The sequence below is a fragment of the Pyrus communis genome, chromosome 12 (genome assembly GCF_963583255.1).
Source record: "Pyrus communis chromosome 12, drPyrComm1.1, whole genome shotgun sequence".
NCBI lineage: Eukaryota > Viridiplantae > Streptophyta > Magnoliopsida > Rosales > Rosaceae > Pyrus > Pyrus communis.
Genome location: NC_084814.1, coordinates 2,415,627 through 2,432,727, shown reverse-complemented (window position 1 = coordinate 2,432,727; position 17,101 = coordinate 2,415,627). Strand labels below are relative to the sequence as shown.

Here is a 17,101-nt window from a genome sequence, read left to right as displayed (position 1 = left end):
CTTAAACTACGAAAGAAGATTCAAAGATAAGACATCGTGCATAAGAATTAAGGCCCTTAATTAATTGAACTACAAATCACTTACTTCAAATGACCTAAGATCCTTACTGTAGATAATATCGATTGTTAAAAAAAATATATAAAAAATAAAAAATAAAAAATAAAAAAGGTAGTGGATACAATCCAACAACATTTCTTTGTAAATTTGTAACCTCTAAATAGCAGATGACGACCAAATAGCAAAACAAAAAGCACTGGAAAGAAAAACAAAGGGAAAAGAAATGGCTCTGAATCTCATCTTCACCTCACACTCCTCCCCTGTCCTCTCCAAAAACCTCCTCAATTCCCCATCCTCATTTCCAACCCCAAAGTTCCAATCTTTCTCTCTCTTCTCCCCAAACCCTAATCCCAAACTCCCCCCCCTCCGCCTACGCGCCTCTCCCTCCGGCGACACCCCCACCGATGACGACCGCCCCACGAAGATTACTGACGAGTGGGGCGAGAAGGCCGACCCTGAGCCGGAGCCCCGGTCCAAACTCTCCGAATCGGACCCTCCGCAGAACGAGGACGAATGGGGAGGCGGAGGAGATGGGGTTGTAGAAGTTGGGAATGGAAATGCGGCCAAAACTGAGGTTGCCATTGAGGAGAAGGTGGATGGTAAGCTCAGTGAGCTCAAGAGGGGTTTGGTGGACACGGTTTATGGGACCGAATTCGGGTTCCGGGCCGGGTCCGAGGTGAGAGCGGAGGCTTTAGAGTTCGTTAGCCAGTTGGAGGCGGCGAATCCCAACCCGGCTCCGACGGAGAATCCGGGCCTTCTTGATGGCAACTGGGTTTTGCTGTAAGTTCAATTTGTGTCTGTATTTATTTATTTATTTTGCTTAGCCAGTGTTATACGATGAGTGCACGCACAAAACTAAAATTACAGAGACAGAGACGGATTTTAATTTTCAAATGAAATTTTTGAACTCAATAAACATAATCATCTAGAAATGAGATTTCCATTTGACTCATCTAGAGTTCTGCTGTACAAATTCCAAGTCGTTTTAAAAAGATTAGTGAAATATGTTTCACAAAGAAAAGCATTTCCTATGACACAGTGTAGTTTTGCTTACCACTCCTAGGGGTGGTGGTATTAATGGCCGTTAGTTGAGTTTAAATTTCGAGATTTGTGTAGTAGGCGTAGACCGATTAAATCACCCTCATCTAACGGAAATCAATGTGGTGGTGGTGCTCACCACCAATTTAGGGCGGCGACCAAAAATATTCTATGTTGTCTAACGCAATAGCATAATTCTTTAAACGTGAGATGAAATGTGCATTTTGGAAAAAGTGGCATGATCATGCTCCAAAGTTGTTTTTATAATTAACTGTCATTGCTCCTGTGAGGCTTTGGGTTTAACTAATTTTCTCTTGAAGAAGGCTTTTGATTTTTGCCAATCTCTTCCACTAATTGAGCATTTTAAAATGATGAGATGATGCAACATCTGAAGAGTCCCTTTTATAGTTTGCAAACTGAATTCCAGTTTAACGTTTATCATGTGAGACGTATATATGACATTTGTGTTCAATTTGGTAATTAATTTCTTCTGTATTATGTTAGGTGTTGTGTGGCCATGCATGGGCTTTATCTTTCTGTTCTTGTAAATAATAATTGAAGTTGCATCTTCAGGATTTCGTAACTACCCTTTGAACTTCTATTTTTGTTGTTATGGTTGGCTTTAGTAGCCTTGCATAGCGTAACACATGTGGTAACGACCACATGTATCTCAGACGATATGCTACCATTGACGGAAACCTTTCTTTTTCTGGTTGCTTTTGACCTGGATGCCTTGAAACAAGTTGACGATTGTCCTTGTGAAATGTTTAATAGTTTCTGTTTCTCTTTTAGCCCTCTAGTTATAGAGCAAGTATTTCAGTATACACCAGAGGCTTTCTGTTTCCTTGATCTTGTTTATTTGTTTTCATCTCTATAAATCAGGTACACTGCATCCTCTGAGCTGTTGCCACTACTCGCAGCAGGTGGCACACCATTGTTGAAGGTAAATAAAATAACACAAGCGATCAACAGCAGCAGCCTGACTATTTTGAACTCCACCACGCTGTCCAGCCCTTTTGCTAGTTTCTCGTTCAGTGCATCTGCTAGCTTTGAAGTTAGAAGTCCGTCAAGAATCCAGGTATCACTTGCACTCGAATCAGACTGAATAACATGAAGTTATTACATGGGTAGCTGTGCACCAGAACCTTACTAGTTTACTTCTGTACATATTTAGGTGGAATTCAAGGAAGGCAGCTTTCAGCCTCCGGAGATTAAGTCAAGCGTTGATCTCCCTCAAGAAGTGGAAGTCTTTGGGCAGAAAATCAATTTATCGTCCGTCCAGCAAACTCTCAATCCTTTGCAGGATGCTGTTGCAGGTATCTCTAGGACCATTTCTGGTCAGCCACCGCTTAAGGTTCCCGTTCCAGGTGAACGGACCAAGTCCTGGCTTCTTATTACATACCTTGATGAGGATCTTCGGATCTCAAGGGGGGATGGTGGTCTTTTTGTGCTTGCTAGAGAAGGGAGCCCGCTTTTATACCAGTAACGTGGTACGTTCAGTTCGGTTGTGTCATGGATACGAGGTCATATACATATAGTCGAATTCGTATAAGGAAAATGATGGTATATTTATATTGTGTTCTTGAATATTTTTCAGATATGAAAATGTATCCCTATTTTGTAGCTTCCGCTTCCAGTCTGCATTGCTGAGAGGCCAATGATTAAAATGCAGATTAAGGAATAGGGTTGGTTGAATTGCTATTTTGTAGCTTCCGCTTCCAGTTTGCATTACTGAGAGGCCGTTTGATAACTATTTTATATCTTGTTTTTATCGTCCCTCTCTTCATTTCTGGTGCCTTTAAATTCAATATTCAAATTAGAATTAAGAATATATACAACATGAATATGTATTGAAGGAAGAAAAAAAAAAGTGCGGAAATCATTTTTCATCAACGATTACAGCATATTTTGAAGAAGAACCCCAAAACATGATGACTTACATAAAACATATTTATCGCTATTGTGTTATATTTCGATTTAATAATACAATGTTAATATAAATTTTATTCCACACGACCTTATATTAATGGACAAAAACGTGAAACATGAGGATGACAGTTAACCCTTCCTCCCAAGTCCTAATCTCAAAGCACACCAACCCAATTCCCAACTTGTTTAAAAAGCGGTTGACAGCAAAGACCGACGTGCGCGGGTGTCGAGTCACACTTTTCGTCACGTAATTTCCGCCTCACTCACCGCATTTTACAAACGCAAAAAGACTTTCTTCATGTATTTCTTTATATTTTGATCATATTATTCTCATCTCTGTGTGTTGTGGATGATCATACATCGGCACCGGATCCGATATTTGGGTCAAAGACTCTGAATCGAGATCAGCAATTGATTCCACCCAAAAAGGAGGAGAAAAGGTCCGACATTCAAGGAGATATTGACCCCAATCACATTCGGATCCGGCTTCTTTCTTTTACGAGCGATATTGTACACTAAATTCATCTCAACTAAGGGGGAGGGAGGTTCGAACTCGAGCATTTGGTCATGAGCAACAAGCAGCCAGTGAAGCTGGACGACGACCAAATCGCGGACCTGCGGGAAATATTCCGGTCGTTTGATCGAAACAACGACGGAAGCCTAACGCAGCTGGAGCTGGGGTCGCTTCTCCGCTCACTGGGGTTGAAGCCGGGGCCGGAGCAGCTCGATGCCTTGATCCAGAAGGCAGACACAAACAGCAATGGCCTCGTGGAGTTTTCCGAGTTCGTAGGGCTGGTAGCGCCGGAGCTTCTCTCGGCCAAGTCTCCTTACACGGAGGACCAGCTGAGGCAGTTGTTTCGGATGTTTGACAGGGACGGCAATGGATTCATCACGGCAGCTGAGCTGGCGCACTCCATGGCGAAACTGGGGCACGCCCTTACGGCGGAGGAGTTGACAGGGATGATCAAGGAGGCGGATACGGATGGCGATGGAAGAATCAATTTCCAGGAGTTTGCTCACGCCATTACTTCCGCTGCTTTCGATAATTCTTGGTCTTAGACTCTTAGACGTGATCATCATCCTTCATCCATCCATCGATTTTCTTTATTTTCAGGTATATAGTTAATTTGTCTCTTCAGTTTTCGTGTTTTATTATGTTTCGTTTGATTGTTTGCATGCAATGTGATGTGATTTTGGGGTGTTATGGATCAGAGAGAGTTGCCTCCATTGATATCGGTTGAACTTCTTGCGTTCTTATTGCTTAATAAGGAAAATTAATGAAAATAGTTTGAAAACTTTGAGTTTTAACGAAAATAATAAAATAAAGGATGAATTGAATAGTACTAGGATTGACTTTTTAGTGTAAAAATATGGTTTTTTCATTAAAGTGAACAGTACCGAAGCTTTTCGTTAAAATTCCCTTGTTCTTATTGCTTAATTATAATTTTGTAATTAGGTTAGGAGTAGCGAGGGAGCAACATGATTTTTCATTGGAAATTTTTGAAAATGTCATATCAACTTCTACAATTTTTTAAAATTTGTCATATGAATTAACATTTTAAGCGATCTGTCGTACCAAATTTTCTAAATTATTAACTTCTTATCTCAAAGTAACTCTGTTAAGTTTTCTTGCACTTGACTTGTGTATAGAGTTATTTCGAAGATTTCATTATCTCTAGGGTTGTGGTGCTCAGCAGCCTTAAACATTTACAGCTCATATAGAATGTGTAATCCTTGAGTTGTTTTCTTAATAGAAACAAAAACGACGAAAAGATAAACAGAGTTATCAAAGCACTAAATTTCAAAAACCATAACATTATTGAGCCTAAAAGTCCTTCTAGTAAGGTAAGTAAAGCTTTCTGAACGGATTGTGGAAAGTACGCAACTGTAGCTCATAAACGTTACATACGATCTGTGGAACATGAGTATTGTACCAAATACATTAGGTAACGATGTGTGGAACATGAGTATTGTACCAAATACATTAGGTGCGATATGATATTTGTGCTAAAACGGGTTTATTATATAAAAAAAAATGCTCATTTACTTACTCTACTTCAACGATTCTTTGCTTCTTAACAAATTTATTCTCTTATGTCACATTTTCATTTTGTTATGAAATTAATATTAATACTCGAAAAATACGTTTGTCTATTTATTACCAAACAATTAAGACTAGTTGCTTTCTTTTTTCAACTTGTCATCTATTTTTTCACTCAATGGTATCTAAATGTTTATAATATTCAGGACTACGATGTGCAAGTTCAATTTATGATTTTCGCAATTCTATTGCAATAAATTAGTCAATCAATTAATTTGCAAAAAAAAAAAAAAAATGTAATAGTTGTGAGAAATAACAACTAGTTATGTGATCGTTGAGATCCAATTTACGATTTTTGCAATTCTATTGCAATAAATTTGTCAATCAATTAATCTGCAAAAAAAAAAGAAAAAAAAATAGTTGTGGGAAATAATAAATAGTTGTGTGATCGTTGAGATTTAAACAATTTATTACAATTTGTTGGTTGCTTTTATCATCCCAAATAAAGATTAAATTTAGGAATTCTAGTATTTGGTACCTCACATCTGTTAAATATGTTGCTCAAGTAGTTTTAAAGGAAAATTCGATTTTCATTTACGATTGACTCGCATCTTTGGCTCTTCCTCATAAGTGTAGAACTCCTTGCATTAAAATTCAACTGCATCCAAGGGATCATTCTCTGAGAAAATAAAAAGTTACTCGTTCTTTCCAACATTATGGCCGAACTGAACATGTTTTTAATTATGGTCATTTTGCTTTTGGCGAGTTACGTACTTCTAACGTTGACGCATTTGGATAACTCGTCGGCCGCGATCGAGTGCAAAAAACATTTCAGCATAAAGTAGACATTTGACGTGTACAACTATATTTTCTTAGGGTGGAAGATTGGTGACAACAGTTACCGGGCTCTCGTGACGTTAGGAAGACCGTGCCATAAGATTTTTGCGAGCAATACATTTACATATGGACACTATGGCAACATAATTGCCATTCAAGCAGAGTTGACCAAGTATGTAATAATTGTATTATTGCAACTTCCGTCCCACCTCCTTCTCTCTCTTAAACAGAAATTAAACTTCCCTAGAGCTAATAAAATTGTTAGACATTTAATGAATTAAAATAAATTTGCATAAATTTGCTTTATTACCTTATTGCGACTTCATTTTGTTGCCTTAAGTTAAAAACCATTTATTTTATGCTTAAGGAATGGATAATATTAATTAAATAACTACCATGCCAATTCAAAAAATTTCGTGAAAAAAAAAAAAATTATATTTGTTGGGCCTTCACTCATGTCTTACATTCAGTTAAACGATAACGCATATTGATGTGTTATGCTTATCTTTGTAAAAAATTCTATTGCTCGTCTAAATTCAGGCATTTACAGAACCATTGTCGAGTATACGACTACTCGTATGATTGCAATATTCCTTGTAACAGCCATACATGTCTTCTTTGTTGTTTCTAGATCTAAGTTGAGAAAGATGAAAACTTCACTAACTTGCCCAACAGCAACGGAACATTCAACACCGAAACAATTGAGATCTCACTGCCCATTACAGCTAGTTTCATGACATAATATGATATGAAACATTCCGAAATCACTACCCCCTTCAACATACATGAAACATTGTGGGTTACCAATTCCACTCGGATCCAAGACACCAAACGAGGCCTTAATGTAAAACGAGCACTTAAATCACCGATAAGAGGGGGTAGAAAAGTGAATTAGATATGATGCAGAAAAACAAAACAAGTAAGGTAATCAGTATCTGATCATTTCAGAAACACTTGGATTCGGCTCCAAAGAAATGAAAAGAAACTAAAAGTGGGGGAAATACTGTCATCAAGCTTTCTTCTTTTTGGATTTTAACATGACATATCCAATGAAAATGCACAAAAAGCAGAGAAGCACCATGCCAGCAAACACAGGTATTAGTATGGCGTACTCTTGTGGGAGGAAATACCGGTGGATGAAGTGATCGTTGTTTACAAACGGCTGAAACACAAACGACGGTAAATATATCAACAACAGACAACATCAGGTTAATTAAGTGTGGAAAGCAACAAAGCATTTGATTTGAGAAAGAAGTAAAACTGACCAGGATTATCACCCAAAATGTGTAATACGTGAATATCGACAAACTGATGTAGGATAACAGAAATCCAACAGCCTTGTCTGCCAATTCCATTGTGACGATGTTTGTGGCTTCTGTTACCTACAATTCAAAAGACGATGAGGATCGGGTTCTTCCTATGAAGTAGAAAAAACTTACAATTACATCATATTTATATCCGTCAAGGATCAGCACATTCTTGTGAAGTAGAAAACACTTTCAACAAAGAATTACGAGTTTGTTTGGAACAACTTTCAAAATGACTGAAAGCGCTTTTAGAGAAAATGTTTTTGGGTTCCCAAAACTTAAAGTGCTTCCTGCAAAGCATCTACTATGTGCTTCTAGCATTAAGAAATAAAGTGCATGTTTAGGATTCACTTGCCATTTTATTGACAACGGGTTCCAAACCGCTTTCAGCCAATTTAAAAGCCCTTCCAAACGAGTCCTACATAATATTTATATCTGTAAAAATTATACAATCTCCATAAGCACTAGTATTTCAGATTAACAAGAGATTAATAATTCCAATTCTAAGAATCCTTGGACCTGATTTTGGTATAACATGTCAGGAAGCTTGCTTAAAATTCTCAGAAAAATTATGGGGAAAAAAAAAAAAGTCTGAGAAGTATATCAATTAACAAAAAATTAAAAAATCATATTAAGAAGACAACCAAGGTTCAATCATTCCTGGGGCATTTAGAATCATCCAAAATTGATTCATGGGATTCTTCAATCCTAAATCCCTAAATTATAGATCAATTGAATCCCTAAATTATAGATTAATTGAATCCTCAATCCCTATATTATACATGAATCAAAAAATACCTTAATTCTTAAATCCCTACATCAGAAGTTCGAAACAGCCCTACAAATTATATTAAATTAGAAAAAATGGAAGATGAAGAAGGAAAAACCAAACCTGTAAATGGGGAGAGGGAGGATATGGCTACTGAGTTGGTCTGAAAGTCTGGAAAAATGGACGACGACTACGCCCTCGAGACGCCTGGGAGGCTCTTCACACGTGTGGACTAAGAAGCAGGCCCTTTACTAGGCTCACCTAGTTTTTCTTTGGGCCCAAAACTTTGGATCTACTAACCCAAAATCACAGGATAATGATATTCATACCATGTTTTTATACCATATTTCTATATCATTTTAGGTGTCATCTGATGTGGACAGCCACACCATTTGAAAAATTTGCAAAACCCAAGGAAATGAAGGAAAAAGACTCCTCATAAACCACAATCATCATTTAATTTACTAGTTTTTCTTAATTATTAGTTTATTGAACTAAATTTAAAAATCTGATTAATTCAAATGATGTAGCTGTCCACATCAAATGCCACCTAATGTGACAGCCTATCCCGAAGGTGTATATTATTTTATCCTCGAGAGTAAGGAAATGACTTAATTGCCCTTGGACGTTGAGATGTGTGGTATGTGATATGTTTTTGGTTGTGGTCCAATTCCTAACTTTCCTATACTTTTGGAACTACTTAGGACTTTTTTTTTATTTTCTTTTGTTTTTGGTTGGTGACCCACTAGGACCACACGCACACACACCCAAACCTCTATGTTGACCCTCTATCTCTCATTCTCTTGGATTTCATCCGTTGTCCATACAAGTTGTACGATCACTCTTCAAACTAGCTTCCTTTTTCACGGATCGATGTTGAGGAGGTTGCTTTTGTGTTCTTTGTGAGCTTAGGAGCTCATCTATACCCTTAGTTCGACGTGAGAGCTCGTAAAACCCGAAAACCAGAGAACCCAGTTTTGGGTTACTGTTCATGCAGTCGTGATTGTGGACTTTTCTTCGAGTTTTAAAGTTCTAAGGAGTTTTAGGACATCTTTACGAAGCTCGGGGAAGAAAGTTGGAGTGTTTTGGACGTCAGGAAGCTTAGTTTTGGAGAGTTGCAGTGGTGGCCAAATTATCGTGGGTTTTTCTGATGAGATCCCATTGGATTTAAGTCCTAAAAGTGGTAAGGTTTTGTTCTACTCGTTGTAAGCTTCATTTTGGTACAAATTTCATGGATTTTGGTTAAGAAATGAGAAAGATATGAAGTTTTAAAGTTTTTCCAGAAACCGGCAAAAATTCGAATTTTAGACGGCAGCGGACAGCGGCGACCAGCAAGGCTCATTGGAGAAGGAGACGAATATTTCGTCAGAGTTGATGGAATATTCTAACGGCGTCAAGTAACTGTCGTTAACTTCTGTTAAGAATTTAACGAAATATTCCTAACTGTCGTTCACTGTTCCGTTAGGGTTGGCCTCGCGTGGGGGCGCATCTGGCCGTGCCTTGGCCGGCGCGTGGGTGGTCGGAAAATTTTTCTATAGATCACGTTGGTATATTCAAACACCTTATTTGAGCAATGTATGAGAAGTTTATATAGTTGTTTCGCATATAGGTGAGACCTATCCTCAGGACGAGCGCAGTCAATCGAGGCTTGGGAGCTACGACCCTTCCACATACCAGTGAGTGGGCTTTTGGTTTTCCGTATATACCTATATACTTGAGATTTTTCCCAGAAAATCGATTTAAATGAAATTATATTTAGAAATGCCATGCATATTGATTTATACGTAGATCATTGAATTAATATGGTATGCATAAATGTGATTTGACGCTATGGACGCTCAGATAAGTACCAGGTGAGTTGTAGATTGTTTGTGTAAATTGATGATTATGTGAGATGTGTTGAGAGCTCATAAACCTGCACCCCGGTGTTAGTGCTCCCGCCCATGGTTAGTGCACAATCATTCATGTGATGTTCACCTCCCGCACCATACGCTCACCTTGGATCCAAGTTAGGTGCACATCCCTGTCGTACAGACCGCTATAAGTGGTTCCGACTTGTAGGTGACCCGCGATCATTCGCACAGTCTTCACGTGATCGTAGCACTTGAGCTTATTTATTTACACCTAGTCTTGTTGTACAGACCTGATTCTGACTCGTGTGCATGTATATTTGTTGAGATGTAGATTTGAACCGTACAGGTCAAGTTAGGTGACTCCGGCTAGATGGATGAGCTCTAGATTCAGCTGTACAGGTCACATTAGGTGACTCCGGCTGACATATCATTTGCATTGATTTATATCACCTAGCTTACATATTTTTATGCTGAGATATTCAACATGGCATATTTGTGAATTTTGCTATTCTGAGCATGGTTGTGGTATAGATATGTATTCTATTTTCTGGGAAATTATACAGGTTTTACGGCGAGGGGTTATTACCTTTGATAATTGAAATGGTTTTGAAAAGCTTTGTTTTTGCCCACTCACACTTTCTGTTTTGCGCCCCTCCATGTTCTAGTTAGGAGTGTTTTTTGGTGGCTTGCGAAAAATCCACGGCAGCTCTGACAGATTATCACCATTGTAGGATTACCTTTGGTGTTGTGTAATTAGTATTCGTCCTGCTGGACTGCACTTAGGCTACTTATACTTTGGTTGTGAATTCACACTTATTTCGTCTTGCACCTTATCTTATCTAGTTCTCTAGTTAGTTGGGTTTTTATTTATTCGCATTTCTTATATTAATATTGCTTCCGCACTGTGCACATGGCTATGTCACCTTCACGTGATGGCCAATACGCCTTGATTTTAGTCGGGGTGTGTCACCTAAGGTGGTATGAAAATGTGGTACAAAAACATGGTATGAATAGCATTATTCAAAATCACACACACCAACACAATTTTTTATTATTATTTTAGTTTAATGCCCTACTTAGTTACAAGTCTGCTCTAGTAACTTCTTTTAAACCAGTGCAAAGTTGTGGCCCGGAACCGAAAACCCAATCCTAAATCCTGATCCCGAAATTGTCAACTAGTATTTTATGTCTTGATCCTGAACCAAAACTTTTTGGATCCCAAAATTCAAGAATACTGAAATGTGTTTTAGTTTCGGGCTCAATTTGTTTTGGGTTCTTTCGGGGTAGGGGGAATAGGGTTGGGGTCGAGATTAGGGGTCGGGATTTCAGGACGAAAAAACTCATCCCTAAAATTTGAGATGATGCAACACCATCATTCTAAAAAATTAAATAGTTTTCGTTGAGCTCATATTGTATGAACATCACTAAAATTGATGCACAATAAATAAATACGAGTTCATACCTCACGTGAAGCCTCCAAACAATTGACTTCATGTCTTATTTGTCAAGGTGTGTGATTATTTGCGCCTTTAGTATAAAGTTATCTCACATTGGACATGAGTGTGAACTCAAAAAACAACTTGTGAGACCTAAAGTCGTTTCATATCAAGACATTCAGTGCTAAAATATTGTGGCACACTTGTTCAATAAATTGTGAAGTGTCAATAAAAACAACTCAACAACTAATAAAAATCATCGTGCTTTTTAGTTCTTACCTACAAATCCTAGTCGGTGTTAATTCATTGTTTAGAGCACTTTGTTATGTCAAACGTTAACTTCGCGTGGCATTTGGACATATCGGTTAAAGATGCTCGTTGAATGTGAAAAAGTTCAATCTTGTCCATGCCAATCGGATACAAAAAAAGGTCAAATCGAGCCATGTCCTGTGTACCAAACTCTACCACTCAATACTAACAAGTAACAAGGGCCAAAAGTAGCATCAAACAACAAACTCCTCCCGGGGAAAGCAAAAATAGCACCAGCTCGGAAGCAATGGAACATTCAACACCGAAACAATTGAGATCTCATTGCTCATTTTCACAGCTAGTTTCATGACATAATATGATATATGAAACATTCCGAAACTACTACCCCCTTCAACATACATGAAACATTGTGGGTTACCGATTCCACTCCGATCCAAGACACCAAACGAGGCCTTAATGTAAAACGAGCACTTAAATCACCGATAAAAGGGGATAGAAAAGAGAATTAGAAATGATCCAGAAAAACGAAACAAGTAAGGTAATCAGTATCTGATCATTTCAGAAACACTTGGATTCGGCTCCAAAGAAATGAAAAGAAACTAAAAGTGGGGGGAAATACTGTCATCAAGCTTTCTTCTTTTTGGATTTTAACATGACATATCCAATGAAAATGCATAAAAAGCAGAGCAGCACCATGCCAGCAAACACAGGTATTAGTACGGCGTACTCTTGTGGGAGGAAATACCGGTGGATGAAGTGATCGTTGTTTACAAACGGCTGAAACACAAACGACGGTAAATATATCAACAACAGACGACATCAGGTTAATTAAGTGTGGGAAGCAATAAAGCATTTGATTTGAGAAAGAAGTACAACTGACCAGGATAATCACCCAAAATGTGTAGTAAGTGAATATCGACAAACTTATGTAGGATAAAAGAAATCCAACGGCCTTGTCCGCCAATTCCATTGTGACAATGTTTATGGCTTCTCTTACCTACAATTCAAAAGACGATGAGGATCGGGTTCTTCCTATGAAGTAGAAAAAACTTACAATTACATCATATTTATACCCGTCAAGGATCAGCACATTCTTGTGAAGTAGAAAACACTTTCAACAAACAATTATGAGTTTGTTTGGAATAACTTTCAAAATGACTGAAAGCGCTTTTAAAGAAAATGTTTTTGGGTTCCAAAAGCTTAAAGTGCTTCCTGCAAAGCACCTACTGCGTGCTTCTAGCATGAAGAAATATAGTGCATGTTTTGGATTCACTTGCCATTTTATTGACAACAGGTTCCAAACCGCTTTCAGCAAATTTAAAAGTACTTCCAAACGAGCCGTACATAATATTTATATCCGTAAAAATTATACAATCTCCATAAGCACTAGTATTTCAGATTAACAAGAGATTAATAATTCCAATTCCAAGAATCCTTGGACCTGATTTCGGTATAACATGACAGGAAGCTTGCTTAAAATTCTAAGAAAAATTAAGGGGAAAAAAAAGTCTGAGAAGTATATCAATTAACAAAAAATTAAAAAATCATATTAAGAAGACAACCAAGGTTCAATCATTCCTGGGGCAGACACTCAATTTTAGAATCATCCAACATTGATTCATGGGATTCTTCAATCCTAAATCCCTAAATTATAGATCAATTGAATCCCTAAATTATAGATTAATTGAATCCTAAATCCCTATATTATACATGAATCAAAAAATACCTTAATTCTTAAATCCCTACATCAGAAGTTCGAAACGGCCTTACAAATTAAATTAAATTAGAACAAATGGATGATGAAGAAGGAAAAACCAAACCTGTAAATGGGGAGAGGGAGGATATGGCTACTGAGTCCGTCTGAAAGTCTGTAAAAATGGACGACGACTACGCCCTCGAGACGCCTGGGAGACTGTTCATACGTGTGGACTAAGAACCAGGCCTTTACTAGGCTCACCTAGATTTTCTTTGGGCCCAAAACTTTGATCTTCTATCCCAAAATCACGCAATTTTTTGTTATTATTTTAGTTTAATGCCCTCCTTAGTTACAAGTCTGTTTTACTGAAAATTTGCAAAGTTTGGGTTGGTAGCTACTAACTTCTTTTAAACCAGTGCAAAGTTGTGGGCCGAAACCGAAAACCCAATCCTGAATCCTGATCCCAAAATTGTCAACTGGTATTATATGTCTCGATTCCGAACCAAAACTTTTTGGATCTCAAAATTCTAGAATACCTAAATGTGTTTTAGTTTCGGGGCGAGGGGAATCGAGTTGGGGTCGAGATTCAAGGTCGGGATTTCAGGACGAAAAACTCAGCCCTAAAATTTGAGATGATGCAACACCATTATGGTAGATTCATTCTGAAAAATTAAATAGTTTTCGTAGAGCTCATATCGTATGAACATCACTAAAATTGATGCACAATAAATAAGTATGAGTTCATACCTCACGTGAAGCCTCCAAACAATCGACTTCATGTCTTATTTGTCAAGGTGTGTGATTATTTACTCCTTTAGTATAAAGTTATCTCACATTGGACATGAGTGTAAACTCAGAAAATTTTCAAAAAAGACTTGTGGGACCTAAAGTCGTTTCATATCAAGACATTCAATACTAAAATTTTGTGGCACACTTGTTCAATAAATTGTGAAGTGTCAATAAAACCACTCAACAATTAACAAAAATCGTCGTGTTTTTTAGTTCTTACCTACAGATCCTAGTAAGTGTTAATTCGTTGTTTGGAGCACTTTGTTATGTCAAACGTTAACTTCGCATGGCATTTGGACATAACGGTTAAAGAAGCTCGTTAAATGCGAAAAAGTTCAATCTTGTCCATGTCAATCGGATACAAAAAAAGGTCAAATCGAGCCATGTCCTGTGTACCAAACGTACCCTTTTGGAGTTTGGGATTAGGCTTCAGGATTTCAATCCTAAAGCTTAGAGAATAAACTCTAACAAACTCTACCACTCAATACTAACAAGTAACAAGGCCCAAAAGTAGCATCAAACAACAAACTCCTCCCGCGTAAAGCAAAAATAGCATCAGCTCGGAAGCAAAGCAACGCAAATCAACCTCGTTAAACTTCACGGGTTATACTGAAAATCGAACTGGTTAGAAATGCAGCTCCAAAGTTAATCTCCAACCAGCCTCCTTCAATCACCGTCGCCCGTCGGGCCAAATGAAAGAGTGGCGACCGGGGAGGTATTCACTATTTCAGTACACATGAACATGAGAACTTTGCTGACTATGGTCTGAACCAACAATTATGAATTAAAATCTCCTTAATTTAATTACAAAATCATCGTGATCGTGTCCTGTGCTACTATAGCTTCCCAACAATAAACAAAATGAACAAAGAACAACAACCAAACAATTGTGCTTGTAGTTTGTTCCTGAAAATGAAAAGACAAAACTTATCTGAAAGCAGATTTTGAGAAACAAAAGTCAGCTCAACTTCAGAGGAACCGTATCACATCCTCAAAACCTATCGCTCCTTAATCCGATCTCAAGATTGTTTGGCTCCTACGAAAACACAAAGGGCAAGTACCTCTGTCCCATCATTTTTGCAGCATCCACTGCATTATATCCTTTCGTATAACTCCCCCAAACCCACCTGTACTGTAGTTCGATCTTAATGGTTGAGGCACGTTCATGCATAAGTGGCGGTAGTGGGTCACATTCCCAGAAGGTTTTCGTGATCTCATCATCATTGTAATTGGAGGCAACGGTTTAGACCACATATTTGTCATTGTTGAAAACAGATGTCTGTCAGAGTCCTGATTTCTGGTTATCTGAGTGCTTCCAGGAGTTTTGAGCTGGGAGGAGTTTACCTGCTTTGTAATTCTCATGCTAGAGTTAGAACCAGTGGGAGGTTTGTCCAGGGGACGCCGAATCTCAGCTTCAGGTTTCATCCGATCGAGCCAGCGCAGGATCCGGTTACCAAGATTTCTACCAACTTCTATGTCTCGTTGCTGAACATTCTTGTGAACCTTGACAGCTACATCAAACACAGCACGTGTTCGCCTTTGAATGAAAGAAAAACACAATGGCTGTAGCAGTTATAAACTAATAGCAAAGATGATAAACAGTCATTGTTTAACAGACAACTATTGCAATATCATAGTGAGCAAGAAAAGAAACGGGATGGTAGCAACAAATAAACATCACTGACCAATGCCCTCAAATCCTACAGCTAATTAAACACCTCATTAATCAAGGCTCTAATGTTATATATCTACTGGTAAGCAGTGTATTCGTGCTAAATATTCAAATTAACCGTCCAGGATACTAAACGCTTATCAAATCTTTTTGTTTTTTGGGTCGAAAAATGATGATCATATCCCGCCAGGCCAAACTACATGAAGTTTAAACAACCAAGAATTATCCCATTAAGAAAGGGTCAGCTGTATGAATCCTAGAATGCCACTGCACTCGGTTTTGCGCCAAGTCTTCCTTTAGCTCCAAGTACTCCATGTCTTTTCTAAGTTTTCTTAAAGTCTTTTTCCAGGTCTTCCTAGGCCTTCTTCTACCCCTTTTGCCCTAAGTCTCTATCTAATAATTGCATTTTCTAACCGGAGCATTAAAGATGTTAGCAACCTTAAAGTGTTCAATGCAACGAAACTAATGTGGATGGCGGAATGCCCCCATATCCTATTATTCGGTTTATAAACTAATTCGGCGTAATCTAGGCAATGCTTCACTAACTTGCCCAACAGCAATGGAACATTCAACAATGAAACAATAGAGAGATAAATCACTGCACATTCACAGCTAATTTCATGACGTAATAAGATCTACGACACATTCCGAAATCATATAACACAATCAAAACAATTCCGAAGCTTAAAACAAACACAAATCTGCCTACATTTCGGTGAGAAACTAACGAAATCACATACAACTTTTTTAAATCAAATAATACACAAATTACATGGAATACAAGGTTTTCTTATCAGTTCTAATGGTTTGATTAATTCACGCATCAAACTCTAGAGAAATCAAAATATTTCAAATAAAATCCTAAAAAAAGAGAGAAAAAGAAAAAGAAATACCTGTGAGCAAATTCCCGAATCTTTGGGTGGTTAGGGCCGATGAGGCGGCGCTGAATCTTGAGGGCTAGTCTGTACGTGCGGCGGAGCCCCAAGAAATAGGCGGTGCCTAATGCGATCTCCCAAAACACCATTCTTTTGAATGTTTGATCGATTTTTTGTCGCAGTTTCTGAGTTTTTCTCTGGTTTTATTTCTAGGTTTTCGTTTCTCTCAAGTTTTCCCTCTGCCTCGCGTCACCGAATAAAGCGTCATCGCGTACGTGGGGATGCTCAATATCTCATTTGATCTCAACCGTTCGTTTCATCGAATCGGTTTGGTTCGGTTGATGGGCTTTTTTTATGCGTAAAGCCCCAAAAGAGTGATTAAAATTTCAGGCCCACATTCAGCCTTCCAACTACTTATTTCTTGAGTGAGTGATTCTATTGACACCCAATGAGAGTCTTAGGCCACCCATGTTATACTCAATTTGAGAGTAAAATTGCATGTACGGGTGGGGAAAAAACCGGGAAACCGAAA

General features: G+C 38.1%; 5 protein-coding genes across 7 annotated transcripts; 2 read left to right on the top strand and 3 right to left on the bottom strand.

Moving 5' to 3' along the window:
- Positions 1-227: 227 nt before the first annotated feature.
- Positions 228-2,790, top strand: LOC137711150 (plastoglobulin-1, chloroplastic). 2 transcript variants are annotated; one of them, XM_068450359.1, is made up of 4 exons: positions 228-837; positions 1,978-2,173; positions 2,270-2,585; positions 2,693-2,790. In XM_068450359.1, exons 1-3 carry the CDS (start codon positions 281-283, stop codon positions 2,579-2,581), a joined length of 1,065 nt encoding a protein of 354 aa, XP_068306460.1. In that variant the 5' UTR covers positions 228-280; the 3' UTR covers positions 2,582-2,585; positions 2,693-2,790. The 2 variants fall into 2 exon arrangements, with proteins under 2 accessions (XP_068306460.1, XP_068306459.1); XM_068450358.1 differs by having other exon boundaries at positions 2,270-2,790.
- A 418-nt stretch (positions 2,791-3,208) lies between these two features.
- LOC137711717 (probable calcium-binding protein CML11) lies at positions 3,209-4,235 on the top strand. Its single transcript, XM_068450977.1, has one exon. It carries the CDS (start codon positions 3,592-3,594, stop codon positions 4,081-4,083), a length of 492 nt encoding a protein of 163 aa, XP_068307078.1. The 5' UTR covers positions 3,209-3,591; the 3' UTR covers positions 4,084-4,235.
- A 2,529-nt stretch (positions 4,236-6,764) lies between these two features.
- Positions 6,765-13,420, bottom strand: LOC137710698 (dolichol-phosphate mannose synthase subunit 2-like). 2 transcript variants are annotated; one of them, XM_068449801.1, is made up of 3 exons: positions 13,358-13,420; positions 7,168-7,284; positions 6,765-7,064 (listed from the first exon to the last, which is right to left on the bottom strand). In XM_068449801.1, the coding sequence occupies exons 2-3, from the start codon at positions 7,255-7,257 to the stop codon at positions 6,912-6,914; spliced, it is 243 nt and encodes an 80-aa protein (XP_068305902.1). In that variant the 5' UTR covers positions 7,258-7,284; positions 13,358-13,420; the 3' UTR covers positions 6,765-6,911. The 2 variants fall into 2 exon arrangements, with proteins under 2 accessions (XP_068305902.1, XP_068305900.1); XM_068449799.1 differs by lacking the exon at positions 13,358-13,420 and adding an exon at positions 8,102-8,227.
- Positions 11,835-13,477, bottom strand: LOC137710697 (dolichol-phosphate mannose synthase subunit 2-like). The gene is made up of 3 exons (XM_068449798.1): positions 13,358-13,477; positions 12,418-12,534; positions 11,835-12,314 (listed from the first exon to the last, which is right to left on the bottom strand). Exons 2-3 carry the CDS (start codon positions 12,505-12,507, stop codon positions 12,162-12,164), a joined length of 243 nt encoding a protein of 80 aa, XP_068305899.1. The 5' UTR covers positions 12,508-12,534; positions 13,358-13,477; the 3' UTR covers positions 11,835-12,161.
- Positions 13,478-14,772: 1,295 nt separating this feature from the next.
- Positions 14,773-16,812, bottom strand: LOC137711318 (uncharacterized). Its single transcript, XM_068450547.1, has 2 exons — positions 16,588-16,812; positions 14,773-15,559 (listed from the first exon to the last, which is right to left on the bottom strand). Exons 1-2 carry the CDS (start codon positions 16,716-16,718, stop codon positions 15,094-15,096), a joined length of 597 nt encoding a protein of 198 aa, XP_068306648.1. The 5' UTR covers positions 16,719-16,812; the 3' UTR covers positions 14,773-15,093.
- Between the last annotated feature and the right edge of the window lie 289 nt (positions 16,813-17,101).